A 20,560-nucleotide genomic window follows, 5' to 3' on the forward strand; every position below is an offset into this window, starting at 1 on the left:
GCCCCCGCCCCCGACCGATCAATACTGCTGCTGAGCACTTTCAAGGGCCCCCTGGATGCCCGAGGCCCCTGGGCTGTAGCCCAGTTAGCCCCATGGTTAATCCGGCCCTGCATATAGCACACAGCCATAAAACATGGGGGTATTATACATCTAGCACACAGCCATATAACATGAGGTATTGTACATATAACACACAGCCATATAACATGAGGTATTGTACATATAACACACAGCCATATAACATGGGGGTATTATACATATAACACACAGCCATATAACATTAGGGTATTGTACACATAGCACCCAGCCATGTAACATGGGGGTATTATACATATAACACACAGCCATATAACATGGGGGTATTGTACACATAGCACACAGCCATATAACATGGGGGTATTATACATATAACACACAGCCATATAACATGGGGGTATTATACATATAACACACAGCCATATAACATGGGGGTATTGTACACATAGCACACAGCCATATAACATGGGGGTATTGTACACATAGCACACAGCCATATAACATGGGGGTATTATACATATAACACACAGCCATATAACATGGGGGTATTATACATATAACACACAGCCATATAACATGGGGGTATTGTACACATAGCACACAGCCATATAACATGGGGGTATTGTACACATAGCACACAGCCATATAACATGGGGGTATTATACATATAACACACAGCCATATAACATGGGGGTATTATACATATAACACACAGCCATATAACATGGGGGTATTGTACATATAGCACACAGCCATATAACATGGGGGTATTGTACACATAGCAAACAGCCATATAACATGAGGTAATACACATATAACACACAGCCATATAACATGGGGGTATTATACATATAACACACAGCCATATAACATGGGGGTATTATACATAAAGAACAAAGCCATATAACATGGGGGTATTGTACATATAGCACACAGCCATATAACATGGGGGTATTGTACATCTAGCGCACAGCCATATAACATGGTGGTATTGTACATCTAGCACACAGCTATATAACATGGGGGTATTGTACACATAGCCCACAGCCATATAACATGGGGGTATTGTACACATAGCACATAGTCATATAACATGGGGGTATTGTACACATAACACACAGCCATAGAACATGAGGTATTACACATATAGCACACAGTTATATAACATGGGGGTATTGTACATATAGCAGACAGCTATATAACATAGGGGTATTGTACATATAACATGAGGTATTGTACATATAGCACACAGATATATAACATGGAGGTATTATACATATAACATGGGGGTATTATACATATAACACAAGGTATTATACATATTACATGGGGGTATTATACATATAACATGAGGTATTGTACATATAGTACAGTTATATAACATGGGGGTACTGTACATATAGCACACAGCCATATTACATGGAGGTATTATACATATTACATGGGGGTATTATACATATAACATGGGGTACTGTAGTCTAGCCCAGACTGATGACATGTGGGTATATTATACATATAACATGAGGTATTATACATATAACATGGGGGTATTATACATATAACATGAGGTATTATACATATAACATGAGGTATTGTACATATAACATGGGGTATTATACATATAACATGGGGGTATTATACATATAACACGAGGTATTATACATATTACATGGGGGTATTATACATATAACATGAGGTATTGTACATATAGCACACAGTTATATAACATGGAGGTATTATACATATAACATGGGGGTATTATACATATAACCAGGGCCGGATTAACCATAGGGCTAACTGGGCTACAGCCCAGTGGCCTCGGGCATCCAGGGGGCCCTTGAAAGTGCTCAGCAGCAGTATTGATCGGTCGGGGGCGGGGGCGCCCCCGGCGCGATCTGTGCTGCTGAGCACTTTCACTGCAGTCCTTCCCCGGCACGCTGTAGTCTCCTTACTGAGGAGATCTCGTAAGTCTCACTCTCACGAGATCTACTCAGTAAAGAGCGTACAGCGCGCCGGGGAAGGAGGAGAAGGAGGTAAGTGCCGGGGGGGGGGCGCGGCTCGGTCACGGGGGGGGCTCACAGGGGAATGGAAGCCCCCTCAGCCCAGGGGCCTCCATTCCCTTAATCCGGCCCTGCATATAACATGAGGTATTATACATATTACATGGGGGTATTATACATATAACATGAGGTATTGTACATATAGCACACAGATATATAACATGGAGGTATTATACATATAACATGTGGGTATTATACATATTACATGGGGGTATTATACATATAACATGTGGGTATTCTACATATTACATGTGGGGTATTATATATATAACATGTAGGTACTGTAGTCTAGCACAGACAGATGACATGGTTATATTATACATATAACATGAGGTATTATACATAGAACATTGGGGTATTATACATATAACATGAGGTATTGTACATATAGTACAGTTATATATATAACATGAGGGTATTATACATATAATATGAGGTATTGTACATATAGTACACAGTTATATATATAACATGAGGGTATTATACATATAGTACACAGTTATATATATATAACATGAGGGTATTATACATATAGTACACATTTATATATATAACATGAGGGTATTATACATATAGTACACAGTTATATATATAACATGAGGGTATTATACATATAGTACACAGTTATATATATAACATGAGGGTATTATACATATAGTACACAGTTATATATATAACATGAGGGTATTATACATATAGTACACAGTTATATATATAACATGAGGGTATTATACATATAGTACACAGTTATATATATAACATGAGGGTATTATACATATAGTACACAGTTATATATATATAACATGGGGGTATTATACATATAGTACACAGTTATATATATAACATGAGGGTATTATACATATAGTACACAGTTATATATATAACATGGGGGTATTATACATATAGTACACAGTTATATATATAACATGAGGGTATTATACATATAGTACACAGTTATATATATAACATGAGGGTATTATACATATAGTACACAGTTATATATATAACATGAGGGTATTATACATATAGTACACCGTTATATATATAACATGAGGGTATTATACATATAGTACACAGTTATATATATATATATATAACATGGGGGTATTATACATATAGTACACAGTTATATATATATAACATGGGGGTATTATACATATAGTACACAGTTATATATATATATATAACATGGGGGTATTATACATATAGTACAGTTATATATATATATATATATATATATATATATATATATATATATATATATATATATATATATAACATGGGGGTATTATACATATAGTACACAATTATATATATATATATATATATAACATGAGGGTATTATACATATAGTACACAGTTATATATATATAACATGGGGGTATTATACATATAGTACACAGTTATATATATAACATGGGGGTATTATACATATAGTACACAGTTATATATATATATAACATGAGGGTATTATACATATAGTACACAGTTATATATATAACATGAGGGTATTATACATATAGTACACCGTTATATATATAACATGAGGGTACTATAATCCAGCACAGACTGATGAGAGGGGAACCTGCAGACATTCCTCTGGTCACATGTCCCCTCTAGCCTCGCCCCCCAGCAGGTTCATTTGTGTTTCAGGCTGACCCCGCCCTCCCCTCTGTCACCTCACGTGAATGAGGTAACCCCGCCCTGTCACAGGGTCACACCCACACCCTCTGTGTTTGCTGTTACATGACGCCGCCCACTCCGTCACACTGCTCCGCCCCCTCATGTTGTAATTGCCGCTGTTGGTAGAGGGAGCAGATTGGCTGTCGGTGCTGGATGGAGGCGGGGCTTAGGACGGCTCCCGTCTCTCCTCTTCCCGGCCGCCTGTGACTGGCAGCAGAGTGATGGCTCCAGCGCTGGACAGGCCCGGGTACTGGGGCCCCCCGACCTCTACCCTGGAGTGGTGCGAGGAGAACTATGCCGTGTCCTTCTACATAGCCGAGTTCTGTGAGTATCTGACTGTGTACAGCATGCCTGCTGCTGCCAGTGTGCTCTGTGCCTGCTGGTGCTGCCAGTGTGCTCTGTGCCTGCTGGTGCTGCCAGTGTGCTCTGTGCCTGCTGGTGCTGCCAGTGTGCTCTGTGCCTGCTGGTGCTGCCAGTGTGCTCTGTGCCTGCTGGTGCTGCCAGTGTGCTCTGTGCCTGCTGCTGCCAGTGTGCTCTGTGCCTGCTGCTGCCAGTGTGCTCTGTGCCTGCTGGTGCTGCCAGTGTGCTCTGTGCCTGCTGCTGCCAGTGTGACTGCTGCTGCTAGTGTGCCTGGTGCTGCCAGTGTGCCCTGTGCCTGCTGCTGCCAGTGTGCTCTGTGCCTGCTGGTGCTGCCAGTGTGCTCTGTGCCTGCTGGTGCTGCCAGTGTGCTCTGTGCCTGCTGGTGCTGCCAGTGTGCTCTGTGCCTGCTGGTGCTGCCAGTGTGCTCTGTGCCTGCTGGTGCTGCCAGTGTGCTCTGTGCCTGCTGGTGCTGCCAGTGTGCTCTGTGCCTGCTGGTGCTGCCAGTGTGCTCTGTGCCTGCTGGTGCTGCCAGTGTGCTCTGTGCCTGCTGGTGCTGCCAGTGTGCTTTGTGCCTGCTGCTGCCAGTGTGCCCTGTGCCTGCTGCTGCCAGTGTGACTGCTGCTGCTAGTGTGCTCTGTGCCTGCTGCTGCCAGTGTGCTCTGTGCCTGCTGCTGCCAGTGTGCCCTGTGCCTGCTGCTGTCAGTGTGCCCTGTGCCTGCTGCTGCTGTCAGTGTGCCTGGTGCTATTGTGACTGCTGCTGCCAGTGTGCCCTGTGCCTGCTGGTGCTGCCAGTGTGCCCTGGTGCTGGTGTGACTGCTCCTGCCAGTGTGCCCTGTGCCTGCTGGTGCTGCCAGTGTGCCCTGGTGCTAGTGTGACTGCTGCTGCCAGTGTGCCCTGTGCCTGCTGCTGCTGTCAGTGTGCCTGGTGCTAGTGTGACTGCTGCTGCCAGTGTGCCCTGTGCCTGCTGCTGTTAGTGTGCCCTGTGGCTGGTGTTCCTGCCAGTGTGCCTGGTGCTGTCATGTGCCCTGTGGCTGGTGCTGCTGCCAGTGTACTCAGAGCTGCCAATGTGCCCTGTGACTCAGTGGCTGGTGCTGCAAATGTGCCCTAGTGACTGATGCTGCCAGTGGGCCCAGAGTTGCCATGTGCCCAGTGACTGCTGTTGTTGCCAGTGTACCCTGTGGCTGGTGTTGCTGCTAGTGTGCCTGGTGCTTCCAGTGTGCCCTAGTGACTGCTGCTGCCAGTGTGCCCAGAGTTGCCATGTGCCCAGTGACTGCTGCTGTCAGTGTGCCCAGAGTTGCCAATGTGCCCTGTGGCTGGTGCTGCTGCCAGTGTGCCCAGTGACTGCTGCTGCCAGTGTGCCTGGTGTTGCCAGTGTGCATGGTGCTGTCATGTGCCCTGTGGCTGGTGTTGTTGCCAGTGTGCCCTGTGGTTGGTGTTGCTGTCAGTGTGCCTGGTGCTGCCAGTGGCTGGTGTTGCTGTCAGTGTGCCCAGTGCCTGTTAACATGACCCATGTCCACAGTGTGATAATATTTTGCCTTTCTTTTACCTCTGCATTGCAATGACATATACAGTTCTGTAGCAGGGGGATCTGTAGGAGGCTGCCATGTTACTTGTTGTCCTTTAATGGGCACCTGTTTTGCAATAAGCTGCCCGTGGGGGACCGGTTGCCCGTGGCTCTGTGGTGGGGGAGGGGGGGGGGCACTGCCTCTATTGACTCCCAGCGTGTCTGAAGCATACCTGTATGCACACATAATGTCACTGAGCACTGGCTCCTTCATTGCACCACATGGTCCTACAAGTTCTGTCTGGTTGAAGGTGACCCAGGTTACCTTCCTAAACACTGACACATGGTCAAAGAGGCCGCTTAGTGGAAGTTAAATGATCAATGGACCTTTTTTAATTCCGACTTTTACAACCAGCAACTTTTCCTTGTTACTCCTGCAGCAGCGGCTGTTAATAATTATCCTTTAGTAATCAATGTAGCCAAAGAAACTTCCACTTGTCATCCATTAACAAGTGTGTTAAACAGGGACATCCCCATAATTATCATTATCAGCTATGAGTGCCCATCCCTGTATTGTCACCGCTTGTTCAATGCCAGGTTCATGTCTGCCCTACAGGTAATTCTGGCTGCAGACCCTACTATATTATTTGCTAATCCTTGTTTAGACAAACGTAGTGTGTGGGGCCCCAATTGTTCTGCACGACTACACTGGCATTTTATCAGGCAGGACTGCTAATCTGATTGGCCGATAGCTGTGTCTCTCCTGTCTTGCTGCTTTGTAAACTCAACGAGGATAGAACTCAACCGTTCTATTGTCATATATGACATTTATTATAGATAACATTTCGTTTTGACTTGCTGCTAAGCATTTATTTGTGGACTCTGCTCTTTTGTGCACTCAAGATCTCACGATCGACTGCCCTGCTAATCTTAATCTCTGTGTTTGGCCCTTCCTCTAAAGACTGTTTATTATCGCGCTGAATAATACACCAGAAATAACTAGAATATTTATACTCGCTATGTCCATCCTGCGCCAGTTTCACTTCTCTGCGGCTGGTGGCCTTGGAGAGATGGGCTTCTCTGTCTGAGCAGACAGTGACTGACTGACAGTGTTTCAGTCCTGCACTGCTGAAATGCACAGTGTGTATTGGTGGGGCAGGGTCACTTATGTCACAACAGACCAATCATATGATGTGTGAAAGTTTTCAGCTGTCTGTAAGGGACTGTGGAGGTAACACTTTTTAACAGAGTTGCAATGAAAACACACACACACTTTCCTATATGTGGCACAACACTGCAATTGATCGCCTATTAGCTATTGCTGTTCCCCATTTCTTTATTGAACGGTCCCTATATTTTCATGGTTTCCTTTATCAGTATCTCTTTATTCAGATCTCAGCTACATCCTGTTTTGTTTGCTGGCTGCAAAGTCAAGATTAACCAGACCAGTGTTCCTATTGCTGGAATCCTGTATCTTCTGTACGTAGAGCTGTGTCTATCAGTTATTGTAGAAGTTGTGGGATGTATCAGCACGCAGTTTCACTCTACAGCTAGCCACACTGACCTAGGTTATAGTCTGCTTATAGCATCATACGGCAGCTTAGTGGTTAGCACTTCTGCCTCTCAGCACTAGGGTCATGAGTTCGATTCCCGACCATGGCCTTATCTGTGTGGAGTTTGTATGTTTCCCCGTGTCTGCGTCGGTTTCCTCCGGGTACTCTGGCTTCCTCCCACACTCCAAAAAACATACTGGTAGGTTAATTGGCTGCTGACAAATTGACCCGTGTGTGTGTGTTAAGGAATTTAGACTGTAAGCTCTATTGGGGCAGGGACTAATGTGAGTGAGTTCTCTGTACAGCGCTGCGTAATTAGTGGCGCTATATAAATAAATGATGATATTCTAAAATTTGGGTAGTCCTGTTTACCTCCCACTGCGTGTCGTGCTTCCAGTAAACTGAAAAGTGTACTGTATAGGCAGCAGAATGAGGCCTACCTTAGCCCAGTATTTAATTGGTATTTTTATAATGCAATGTTTATAGCACATTTAGATTATTTTTTTTAATGCACCAAATAAACAATATATTTATTATAGCCAGTCTTTCATTCATAGTCGAAGAAACTGGTGGTGCCTTTAAATAAGGCGTACGGTGGACGCCTTATTTAAAGGCCCACCGTACCAACAAGGCACTTTGTTTGTGTTATGAGCAATGTTAGTTTTCCAGCCTCCTCTGCACAGGAATGCAGTGAGCCTCCTTGTATGTCGGCAAGGCATAGATCCCTTGATCGTGGACTAGATAAACTTTATTTAGTGTGTGTGATGTCTTGGGATTTTGTGGGCCTTGGAGAGAGGATAGATGGAGGCATGTGATTGTGCTGTGAGGAACTGCAGAGTAACGTGGGAGGGCTAGGAGACCAGATACTGGAGATCTAAGGTGAATTGTAATTTCGGAACCTTACATAGTTTCGTTTGAATGTTCCCCAGGGCAACACCGTAACTGTCTAATGATTCACTGTTCAGCAGACTTGCTCTTCCCTGTCACCCTTATTTGCATAACTGTGCAGGTAACATTATGTTAATATAAAGGTAATGCGGTTAGGAAACAATGGTGCATGCTGTAATTAAGGGGGGGGGGGGAAGAGTCCAGTAAAAATAAATCAATGAAATGATTAATATAAAATAATAATGAAATGATTGATCCCTCCTTGCTCACAATTCGCAGAACTACGTAGCTCTCCTTTCCGTGACTTATTATTCATCTAAACCCTGGAGTGGGAACGTTAGCTGGCCCCAGTGGGTTTAAGTTCCTTAAGAACGTCGGGAGTGCCCCATCTTTGTGTGGGCAGTGGCAGGGGTATTGTTTTAAAAAATAGAATAAAGTGTTGCTGGAGTAATGGCCGCGACTAGTGATTTGCAGTCCCGATTGACTCATTGGACAATGTGTGGTGACTTCCCACATTGATAATCGATCAATGTAGTTTTAAAGTTCTCTACTCCTTTTTTTTAATCTGGAGAAGCACCCAATACTTGCTGGGGGGCAGAGGGGCAGTGCCCCTTTGATTGGTCCCATATTGGGCTAGATTGGGCAAGGATCATGGGCACTGAACCTCAGCTGTTCGTGGGGGGTCTGTAGTATCTTAAGCTGGGTACACACTACACAGTTTTCAACCAATAATCGGCTAAATCAGCCGACATACGACTGCTCGTTCAAAAGTTGGGTCAGTGTGTGCAGTGACACGATGGTCGAAAGTCTGCCCAAATGGAAGATTGTCGCCTCATTTGGTTGGTCATACCGTTTAATATTTTCGTTCCAATCTCGTTTCCGCTGTGTAGTGTGTATAAACTGCCGACCGATCCACAACAGTGAGTGTGAATTTACAGTCATTGCTCACGACAACATGGCTGTAAAAAGTCGCTAACGGGACGTCCGCTCTTCCCTTTCTCGTCCTAAACAAGGCTAGTGTGTATGCAGTCCATGGACCGAGCGATCGGAACATCGATTGCATGTAAAATCGCTCGGGATAAAAAGTTGGTCGAAATTTCTGTAGTGTGTACCCAGCTTTATTTCATATGGTTGCTCACAATTTTCCTTTAATTACTTTTTTGTTTTTTAATTGTTATCTTTTTGCACACCAAATATGTAATTATTGATTTTTACAATAGGCCTTAAAAACCCTCCCTTCTGATATAAAATGTGATGGTTTGTATGAATAATTTATAGTTTTTCTGCATTGATATTAATTTTGGATGTGCCTCCATGTAAGTACATTCACTTTAGAGTATAATCCACATTGAGGAGCAAGAAATAGCCTCTTTGCTTCATTCAGTACAGCTAAAGAGTAATAGATAAATTCTTCCCATTAATCCTGATAATTCGGATGCATCAGGAGTCTGGATTTTATAAAAACGCGTTAGTGTCTGTAACGCACTTTCCAGTGCAAGAGCCCGTGTGCTAATCTGCGTGGGTCTGGTGTTGAGCTAGTGGGCAATATGCATGTTTTTTTACGGCCCCTGTTCCACTAATTCAGCCCTGTACTTACCAGAGTTTGTCTGGCTCACTGTGGCAGGGCAATCCCTGGCTGCCGCTCCGCTATGGCTCTGTATGCCGTGGGGCTTTAAACGAACCATACTCTGGGTGATCCTGCCGCTGGACTAACGCCAGGCACTCTGTTAGTGGGTATGGTGGTACTAGAAGTAAAATAAAGCCTAGCAACCTGCATGTCATTAGCGTCATTGGATACAAGGTTTTGGTGAGATCGGAAGATAATCGCACGGGGATATTGGTCCTGTCCTTACTCCGTTTTTCTACCGTGTCCTCTAATGTCCCTATGAATTTTCGCTAGGATCATCACGTTAATTGCGGGAACACAAACTGCGACACAAAGACGGTTGCTGGATCAGCAGCGAGATGGTAGCATGTCCGTCCAGCGCTCAGATGTGTAAAGGTAGAAATAAAATAATCATTTAAAATATTCTTTCTAGTTTACAGGGATAGGTCATTTTTATTATTGTACCGAAAGGTCTCTACATCTTTAGCATTCTCCATGATGCCATGATATGGGCAAGCTCCGTGTGCCATCTGTTTCCTCACTGCTGTGCCATGTTATTCCAGTTTAAATTACTTTCAAACATTAAAAAAAAGAATTGTACATGAAACCGTGTAAATATCCCGGGCTGTGTTTTGCACTAGCAATCTCCTCTGGCGTCCTATTTTGTCCGGCTGCATAATATAAGTTTATAAAGCTGCATTTGCTTTCGCTGTTGTGCCTAAATTTATTGGATCACTTCTGTTGCTTCAGCTGCTGTTTGCAATGAGACTTGCGTTTTTGTTCCTAGTGTGACAATGCAATCTGGGTTAGATCTAAATCATATTTTCATAATGCCTAATAATGTTTTATAGAGGCGGGTGGGGGTAGTTTTGTTTTTCATCACAAACTAAATGTGGATGAAATGAAGCGAGATTGAGGTCTTCCTGTGTATTTCAAACGTTTTTTTATTATTTGCTCTTCAAGTGTCGTGCTCTTCCATCTTCCTATATATCAGGTTGTCTGTGCTTTTCACTGTGTCCTTTATAGCAGCGCGGTGGCAGGTGACGGATGCTGGGTTTTAGTAACTGATAATTTGTAGAGCTGATTTGTTTTACAGTTCTAGGGTCTAGATGTTCCTATGGGACTGCACAAATAGAGTTCATACAATCGGACGTTTAAAAACATCTCTGTAAAACATAGCGTGGATAAAACTTTGTAGATTGCTATCACTTGTACCGGAGCATGAAAATCTTCCCTGTAGCATAGTGCGCTGTGTACTTCATGGGATTCTGTTACATTGTAATCACTTCTGAAACATGCAGGAACCTTCTAAGTGTCTGTTTTATATCTGTATATATAGACAACTGCTGAGTACCACTTCTCGTGTTCTGTCTACAGGATGTAATTCTCGGTATCTGTTGTTCTGTGTGTACGGACTCTCGTTCTCCACACTGACGGCCACAACCTCTTTATTCTGTAAATTAACAGTACCACTTCTACGCTTCATCCCTGCATTTAGATCTTTGTACAAAGTACAACTTCTATTGTTCTGTGTTTTGAATGCAGTTTTCTGTATACTGTGAGTAGTGACTACTGCACAGTGTCGCTCCTCTTGTTAGGTAGAAATGAAATGCTTGGTCTGTTTCACATTTATTACCGTTGTTTTATAGATAAAATTGGGAGGTTCCACATTGATATAGTAGCACTCGTAAAAGTGTTTTATAAAATAAACTATAGGGGATTTATGATCTCCTTGTAAACACAAATTATTAACAACCGGGTAAAGTTCACCAAATTGATAAGGAAAGATTGTGGAAAGATTGATTTTCCTTGCAAATCGTTATTCCTCTGTTGAATCACTCTGTATGTCTCTACACTGGCTGCCTGTTTTCTACCGAATCCAATATAAAATACTTTTACTAACCTACAAGGCCATCAACAAAGCTGCACCAACATACATCTCCTCTCTTGTCTCAAAATATCTCCCAACTCGGCAACTCCGTTCTGCACAAGATCTGCGTCTCTCATCCACACTCATTACATCCTCCCATTCCCGGTTACAGGACTTTTTTCGGGCTGCACCCACTCTATGGAATTCTCTCCCTCGCACAATAAGACTATCCTCTGGTCTACAAACTTTCAAGCGTTCTCTGAAAACCCACCTCTTCAGACAAGCTTATAATATTCCTCAACCACCCTCTTAACCTCACTACACTACCCTATTACCACCTGTTATACAACTACCCCTTGACCAACATTGTTGTGTGACAGGATCATTTAGCTTATGAGTCACTTTTACCTTTGCAGTCTGGCTGGGCCGAAATGCAAAATGTTGATTTAACCTCATGTATCAAACTCCCATTGTCCCATAGATTGTAAGCTTGCGAGCAGGGCCTTCTCACCTGTCTGTTTTACCCAGTTTGTTTATTAGTTTACTGTGTTTGTCCCCAATTGTAAAGCACTACGGAATATGTTGGCGCTATATAAATAAATGATGATGATGAAAGCTAAGCTAGCATAGATCTGTGTCTATAGAGAAATAATCGCTGCAGGGCTTAGTGTGTTACAGATCTCCTATTAGAGATTTGGGTGGAAAAGTAGAAGTCCTTTGTTAATTATTAATCCGGATGGTCTGTGTGGAGTCAACGTGTCATCCAGACCTGATTTATAAGCGGCGTTCAATGTGTATTTGTGTTGGAGGCTTCCAGCCGTACAAGCAGCTACAAGTGTTTATTTTTAACATAAAACCGCCTAGCTCACAGCTATATCTAACCTCTTAATGGGATCATTATCGGACATTTCATAAATGCCATTAGAAGACTCGCCTTGTTGCATGTGCTGATCTTTTTACCAGCCTAGAGCTGGGTACACACCTATGCAATTATCGTGCAGATCACATGACTCACGTCCGGTTTGTCAGAGTTTGCAAGAGTATGTATGCTGCCGCCATCATGTTTTATCAGGCCAGAACGCATTGTATCGTTTGATTTGGTTTTATAAACTTCCTAAAAATCACGATCAGCGATGGAATGATGTTGGGCAAATGTGGAAGTGTGTACACACTCACGACCAGCAGCGTAGGCAGATATCTGTAGAGTGTACATAGGATCTTTTCAGCAGATGGGTATAGGAGATGAAGATCACAGATCTGACGGTAAATCGTGTAGGTGTGTACACATGAACCGGATGCTCATCAGGGACTTTGTTGTTAGTGCAATCGGCAGCTAATTTATATAGCGCCACTAATTCCGCAGGGCTGTACAGAGTACTCACCGCATCTGACGTAAAATGCACTAGTTTGTGTCCAGCTTTACCGGCTCCACAGGCACCAATGACCCGATGCCAGATTTCATTCAATTTTCCTACCGATAGGATAGGGTTGTAACTGGGGGTGTGCGATAGGGGTGACCACCCATGGCACAGCACAGAAGGGGGGGCACAGTTTCACTATTTTAGGTTAATTTGGTTAAAATTGAGGGGGGGGGGGCAGCATTTATTTATTTATTTTTGAATAAACATTTTATTGCATTTTACAGGTAAATAACAAAGTGGGAAGTTGACATTGTATGAATAACATAGCAACAATGACAGCATTTTTTTAAAGTGCCATTCTCTGCCCCCCGCCCCAATTGCATTGTGCATTTTACACATAGTTAATCGGCCATACTGGTGTCCTTCCAAACGGTTATTAAAGTACAATTCATTAGACTGCAATTACTATATGTTTATACTGCAATAACTGGGGTTTGATTGCACGTCCTGTTTCAGCATGCACTTTTGGCTCCTGTACATTGTATTTAAACACCTTTTACATCCATGTGTCTCATTATCTCTGAAAGTCAGACACGTAATTAAGAAAGGTATGCTGCTGTGCCTGAAATTCAAGTTTGCTATAATTAGAATTTCCTCTAGTAGCATAGACGCTGACGACCTTGTTATGCTGTGTGTGTGTGTGTGTATATGTATATACATACATACATACATACATACATACATACATACATACATACATACATATATTGTAGGATCTTGTGTAAAGTTTATAAGCATATTATAGATGCTGTGTACTTATCCAGCTTTCTAGTCTTAATTTGATTACAGCCCCAGTCTGTTAAATACCCCGGACCCTGCTCTCCCCGTTTTGCAGGGCTTCAGTGAGATAGTTACTGTACAGTAGCGGGGTACGTAAACAGCTGGACATGCCAGAAGACTGTATGCTGACCATGTGACTAAGTAAGGTATGGCAGGGCTGTCAGTCCTTTAAATGCACCGTATTCCTCCCCTTTGGTCAATGCGTCGTTAAACCACCACTGACCGCTATTACAACCAGTAGTCTTTTTTTGGGACAAGTCAACCGGAATGCATAGATATCTCCTACCCGTTCCTCCTTGCAAGTAGCTGAAGCCGGGTAAGGTTATGTGGGGAGTTCAATTGACAGCGAGTTTGAGGGATCAAGGTCAGGAATCTGACTGGGCCAGTGCGACGTTGACAGACAGCGTTCCTCCCCGGTTTTAGCTTTTTGGCAGGGGGTATCGGGCTATATGTGCAGTAGGCTACTTGTCTGTAATGTTCACCAATATCCTAATATTACCTCTGCCATCACGGCGGGCTTGGTATTATCTGACCGGTGTGCCATCTTTAATTTGTGTCATATATACCTCTCAGCTCCCAGGCCAAAAAGTTCTAATTTAGTCCTTGTCAGGGTACAAGGCTTACTGCCACCTCTCTGCAGTTCAGTCTTTGCAAGCTTGAATGTGTGTGTGTGTGTGTGTGTGTGTGTGTGTGTGTGGGGGGTGGGGGGGGGGGGGGGGCTCTTGTGACCCTCCCATAAAAGCCTAGTTTGTGGAATGCCTTGAAGAATAGTGATTTGTGTACGTAATCTACCATCGCAGTCTTAAAATTTTGTAGCTTGTTAGGTGTCCTCGCAGTGAATTCCCTGTTTTAGAGGCCCTATCTAGGCAGTGTGTGTCTCCTGCTACTTGCACTTTTCTCTCCACTAATCTCTGAGAGATGTTCAGTGCTTAGTCTTTGTTTTTATATAATCATCATCATCATCATTTATTTATATGGCGCCACTAATTCCGCAGCGCTGATTTATATAGCGCCACTGATTCTGTAGCACTGTACAGAGAACTCATTCACATCAGTCCCTGCCCCATTGGAGCTTACAGTCTAAATTTCCTAATACAGAGAGCGAGAGAGAGACTAGGGTCATTTTTGTTAGCAGCTAATTAACCTACTAGTATGTTTTTGGAGTGTGGGAGGAAACCGGAGCACCCGGAGGAAACCCACGCAATCACGGGGAGAACATACAAACTCCACACAGATAAGGCCATATAATCCTTTGAATGCAATAAATGCATATCTTACATTGGTTTATATTAGTGTGTTTTTTTGTAGTTTTATAATGAAAATATTTGTTGCTCCCAATACTAGGAGCAGATCTCGATACAGCTTCATCTCACGGCCCAAAAACAGAAGTTAATGTGACTTCTACCTAAAATGTCCATTTTATGTGCCTGTGGCATGGATATTAGACTGTAAGGTCCCAAGGAGAGACTGATGTGACTGAATAAAAAAAATATGAATACCTCTCGAGATTTTGTAATGCTTTTTACTGGTAAAGGATGTTTCTAATAAAAAGTTTATAAAAAAAATAAAATAAAAATGTATACAGTGCTGTGTAATACTACGTTAAAAAGAACAATAAGTTATCTAAATAGTTTTTTGTTTTTTTTTCCAGTTTTGAATTCTTTTGGTCTAAAATAGGCAACACTGACTGCAGTGTTGCAAATTAATTGAAGCACTTTGAACCTCAATGGGTAACCACCTTTTTTTGATTCTTGGAAAAATTGTGTTTTGTAAAGAATTCCGTTCAATAAATAATTTAGGGAAAATAAAAAATGCAGGAAAAATACACAACAGACCGTTAGTGACAATAGCAGCTAACTAAACGTCTGAACCAGGAGTTATAAACCTCACAAGGGCAAAATTACTCTGAAAACCCTAATTTTACTCCTCATTTTGAGATTGTGTCCATGCCCGTCGTTGAGCTGGTATTGTGGCACTGATCCTTTGTGCAGGGTGTGTGTGTGACTGGGTGGCAGCCACTGCATTAATTATGATATAATATGTGGTCATAACTCATCGAGAGTCGCTGTTTGAGTTTCCAGGAATGTCTGATGCTGATCCAAAATTATATGTTACATTTCCTGTGTGGCTTTATGTAACCCTCAGGCTATTTTCATAGGTATATTACAAATGTCGCTTGGCTAAAGTGTGCAAACCACATTTTAAATTGGATTTGTCGCTGTGTAGCAGTCTTTCCTCACTAGCTAGCTACCTCTATCACACTAATCAATCATTTCCATCAAAAATCATTTATCTGATATGCCCCCCCCCCCCCCCCCCCCCCCTTCCCACCACATTTTAATCTCTTTGCAGACTGGTATGTTTGAGTCAGAGCCCCTATTAGATTCATCTTTCAGAACTGGTTACACGCGGACAAGCAGAAGACTGAGTGGGAGGGGCTAGAACTATCTGCAGCCAATCAGAGGGTTTAGAATGTTCAGAATGTTACAGTTACAACTCCTTTGTTCCCATTGATGGACAAGTTTAAAGTGGCCAACGTGCGGGTTTAACATTCTGACAACAGCACAACATCGCTGCTTCTGTGCCGTTAATGTTAAGATGCCCTTAGAGCACGGTGGTGTCGAATGATTCTTTTTATGAAACAAAGTACAGGCATAGAGGTTGACCACTGCTTGAGTGCGTTAATGGGTTGTACTCTGAAGAGGGTAAAGTTTCCAGAAGCTATGTTCTTAAGTAATTTTGTTATATATAATCTAATGTGTGGGTACTTTTTGCATTTAAAAAACCCCCAAAAAAAAAAACAAACTCCTTTTTTTTCTCTAACACGTGTGATGAGTCCATATCATGCAGTCTATGCATAAGTAATAAAGTTATCCAAGAATTCATCTGGGGGAAGAGAATGTTTGATGAGTAGAGCACATGGCTCGGACAGCACATCCCACAGATGCTCCATTGGATTGAGATCTGGGGAATTTGGAGGCCAAGTCAACAGCTTGATCTCTTTGTCATGTTCCTCAAACCATTCCTGAACAATGTTTGCAGTGTGGCAGAGTGCATTATCCTGCTGAAAGAGGCCACTGCCATCAGGGAATACCGCTGCCATGAAGGGGTGTACTTGGTCTGCAGCAATGTTTAGGTAGGTGGTACGTGTCAGAGTAACATCCACATGAATGCCAGGACCCAAGGTTTCCCAGCAGAACATTGCCCAGAGCATCACACTGCCTCCGCCAGCTGCCTTCTTCCCATAGTGCATCCTGGTGCCATCTCTTCCCCAGATAAACGACACACACACATCCGGCCTCCACATGGCGGAGATGGAGAGTAGGCGCTAAATGTTTTCATATATATTTCTAATACGTGTTTGAAGCTTGTGAATAGACTGCTTGTCAGAAACAGCGCATGGGTCCTTTAACCTTCTGTTATTATACTTTCTTAGACCATCTGCATCATACTACGTTTTAATTCTTTTTGCAGCGTGCATTGAATTTCGGAAGGAAAAGTTTTCAAAAGTGCGTGCACGGCCTCCAGGCTGATTTTCTGCTTGATTTACACTCCACATGCTGCATTTAAACGGTGCAATATGGCAATCTAACCATTATGATATAAAGTGACTTTCCACGTGGGAACAGCTTGTGTCTTATTGATGAGCAGAGATTGTCACGTTTCCAGGAGGCATGTGCGTGCAGTACCAGTGGCGAAGAGACATCTGCGATCATCTTTTTGGGAATCTTCTCTGTTGCAGATTGGAAATGTGTCGGACTTGAAGTTTTGATGGATGAAGCCACATGTCTCAAGCAGCTGTATTCTTCTCTGCACATTGTACTGTAAGCAGCTGTTTTCACTATATATGGCATCATCTATCAAATACTTTACTTGTCCAGGCGAACAACATGGCACAAGTTTGTTTCACAAGGTGGATATTTTGCCAATAAGGTGTTGTTCAGTTTTGCTGTCGTGGAGGCCAATTTGATGTATAATGATTAAACTGTCCAAGTCATCGTGTCTCTGCTGCCTGAAGGCACAATTCAAAAGGAATATGTCTCAAAGGCTGTGTTTTACTGGGCTGGACAATATACATTGTATAAAGTAAGCAGAGTATGACTGACAGCTTTGCAGACTTGCTGTGCAGAAATAGTGTGTGGATTGGTGGATTCATACACAGGGACAATGATGTCACAGTAACTCCGATGACTTCAGTCTCCGCTTTCTTCTACTTAAATGATATCCCATATATGATATCCTATCCATAAATCACTGTCCTTAAGATGTAGGAGGAGCTTCAGCTATATGTAATGGAGTGGGGAGGAAATTTATTTTTAACAGAGCTGAAGTGTAATGTCAGGATAGCCTTTAACAGTGTATTTTACTTTGTTTTTGTTTTGCTACTGTTCTTATTTGCAAAAATAATTTTTTGGGGGGTTTAGTGTTCCTTTAAAATAGATTATGAACTACATGAGCATCCAGTGTTATCCCAGAAAGAATTCTGCTGACCTTGAGAACCTCTTACTTTAACTGTGCTCAGGAGTGAAGCTGGACGGGTCGTTCCAGCGGTATGTCGGGCTATTCCAGAGTTCTGCGATAACCCTGACTATCTACATGTTATAGAGAATTATGGGATAGTGTGTGGCTTTGCAACAGATGTGGAACAACACTCTGCAGCACAGTTAAAACAAAGCTGTTTCCATAGCAACAGAATGCTTGCTCAAGACTGATGTAAAGAACGGTGTTAAACTAATTCTATATGTGTTATACCTGGAGGTTTTTAGAGGATAATGTTCATATTTATTTATATTTTTTCTTATGAGACAACCAGGGAGAGAGAATGCGCTGGATGTTTCTTTTCAGTTCCCTTCAATGTTTTTTGAATAGAAAATGTGTGTAACATTAACATTTCAGCACTGTCCCACAATAGTGTTCTGTAAATAATAGCTTAGTTAGTAGGACCGCGAGGCGTGTTCAGGATTAGCGGTGCAGAGTAATAACATCAATGTGAGCGTTGTGTGAATGAGGGGGCACTGAAGTGTGTAATTGCTGCGGATCAATTACACTTGGCAGGGCCTGCTCTGCTGCTGGGGGCTACGGCGGGCACCAGCTGGTCCAGCCAGTTATTTCGTGACCCTGTTGAAATCGGCGCCTAGCTTTTCAGCGATAAGACGTTACTACTATTTTGGGTAGTAGTACCGTTGTTTAATTAAAAACAAGTAATTTCCGAGTTCCTAGCAGTAGAATGCTCGGGAAGTCAGCAGTACACAAAGGGTGGTCGGGGGGGATTCGATTAGCTGGAAAGGACCGCTGGAGCCCTCTGCCATGTTTGAATGGGCCCCACCTCACTCTCCATAATTGTGGCCCCTGAGGGCCACTCGGCTGCTCTCGGTGCGCCTCTCTATACGAGGTACAGAGCAGAAATCATTTGATCTCCATCCTGCTCCGCTATCTTTGTAGTTGTCTTGTGTCGCGCTCCGTCTATTAGATTGTAACCTAGCGTTACGGCTCATTCCCTTATATTGCATTTAGGAAGGTGATCCACAGCAACTAGGCCACAGTTTGCCTGGTCCAGTGCAAGTTAGACAGTGAAATAAGTAAATAATTGGTTGCTTTTGGAGTTGTTTTTTCTTTTTTTTTTTTTTTTTTTTTTCTTTGAGCTCGTACAGACAAAGCACAAAGGGAATTTGACTAAAATTGCTGTGGCTGGGTGTATATAATCTACGCAGCAGCACTTGTGTGTCACGCAGAGGACGTGGAGAAAATGCTGACTCTGTTCTGTGTCACACATGACTGTCCGTGTAGTCTGCACAGACAGCTCTGCATAGGTATCAGTGAAACCTTATCTACAAGTATTTAGACCCAGTACTTTGTTCAAAGCCTGAGGCTGGTTTACATGCTACAGAAAACTTCTCATGATGCAATATTGTTAGTGATTTTACCAGCGACAGAAAGAGAAAAAAAAAAAGTCCCGATTTAGCAGGTCGATTCCTGTCTACACAATTTACCCTCAGTTCTGTGCTCTTCATCTGTCATAACCATCGGTTGAAAAGATCGGACTCTGCACACTGCATGGAGATCTATGGACACTGTCGGTCCTGAGTGCTTACACACTGCAGGTTTGGAACGACATTGTTCCATTGTTGAATGAGACTTTTAGTTCGGCTTGAAAATCAAATGAAACGATACGATGAGCTTTGGAACGATAATCGTTCATCATTAGAGCGTACACACTGATGCAATATCTGGTTGAGCGGTTGTTTATTGTGTGATTGACCTGATAATCGGCTGACAACCCTGTAGTGTGTACCCAGCCTTAATCTGGGCAAAGCCCTAAAACAAAAGATTGATAAGCACTTGATTGGGCAACACGGTGGCTCAGTGGTTAGCACTTCTGCCTTACAGCACTGGGGTCATGAGTTCAATTCCCAACCATGGCCTTATCTGTGTGGAGTTTGTATGTTCTCCCCGTGTTTGCGTGGGTTTCCTCCGGGTGCTCCGGTTTCCTCCCACACTCCAAAAACATACTGGTAGGTTAATTGGCTGCTATCAAAAATTGACCTTAGTGTCTGTCTGTCTGTCTGTGTGTGAGTGTGTGTCTATATTAGGGAATTTAGACTGTAAGCTCCAATGGGGTAGGGACTGATGTGAGTTCTCTGTACAGCGCTGCGGAATCACTTTTCCTCTATGAATATGGCATTTGGCACTTAACTTATTTCTTACCACTTTCCAGTTTTAGAATGTTCATCATCCTCAATATTTATTTATATAGCACCAGAAAATTCCAATTGGGTACAAACACAGTAATAAAACGATC

General features: G+C 42.8%; 1 protein-coding gene across 1 annotated transcript in view; it reads left to right on the forward strand.

Moving 5' to 3' along the window:
• The first annotated feature begins 3,915 nt into the window (after window positions 1–3,915).
• ACER3 (alkaline ceramidase 3) overlaps window positions 3,916–20,560 on the forward strand; it is a 32,683-nt gene continuing 16,038 nt past the window's right edge. Inside the window, exon 1 of the mRNA XM_075198590.1 lies at window positions 3,916–4,103. Coding sequence (XP_075054691.1) covers window positions 4,001–4,103 — 103 coding nt within the window. The 5' untranslated portion in view covers window positions 3,916–4,000. The remainder of the gene's footprint in view (window positions 4,104–20,560) is intronic.

The sequence above is a fragment of the Mixophyes fleayi genome, chromosome 2 (assembly GCF_038048845.1).
Source record: "Mixophyes fleayi isolate aMixFle1 chromosome 2, aMixFle1.hap1, whole genome shotgun sequence".
Taxonomy (NCBI): domain Eukaryota; kingdom Metazoa; phylum Chordata; class Amphibia; order Anura; family Limnodynastidae; genus Mixophyes; species Mixophyes fleayi.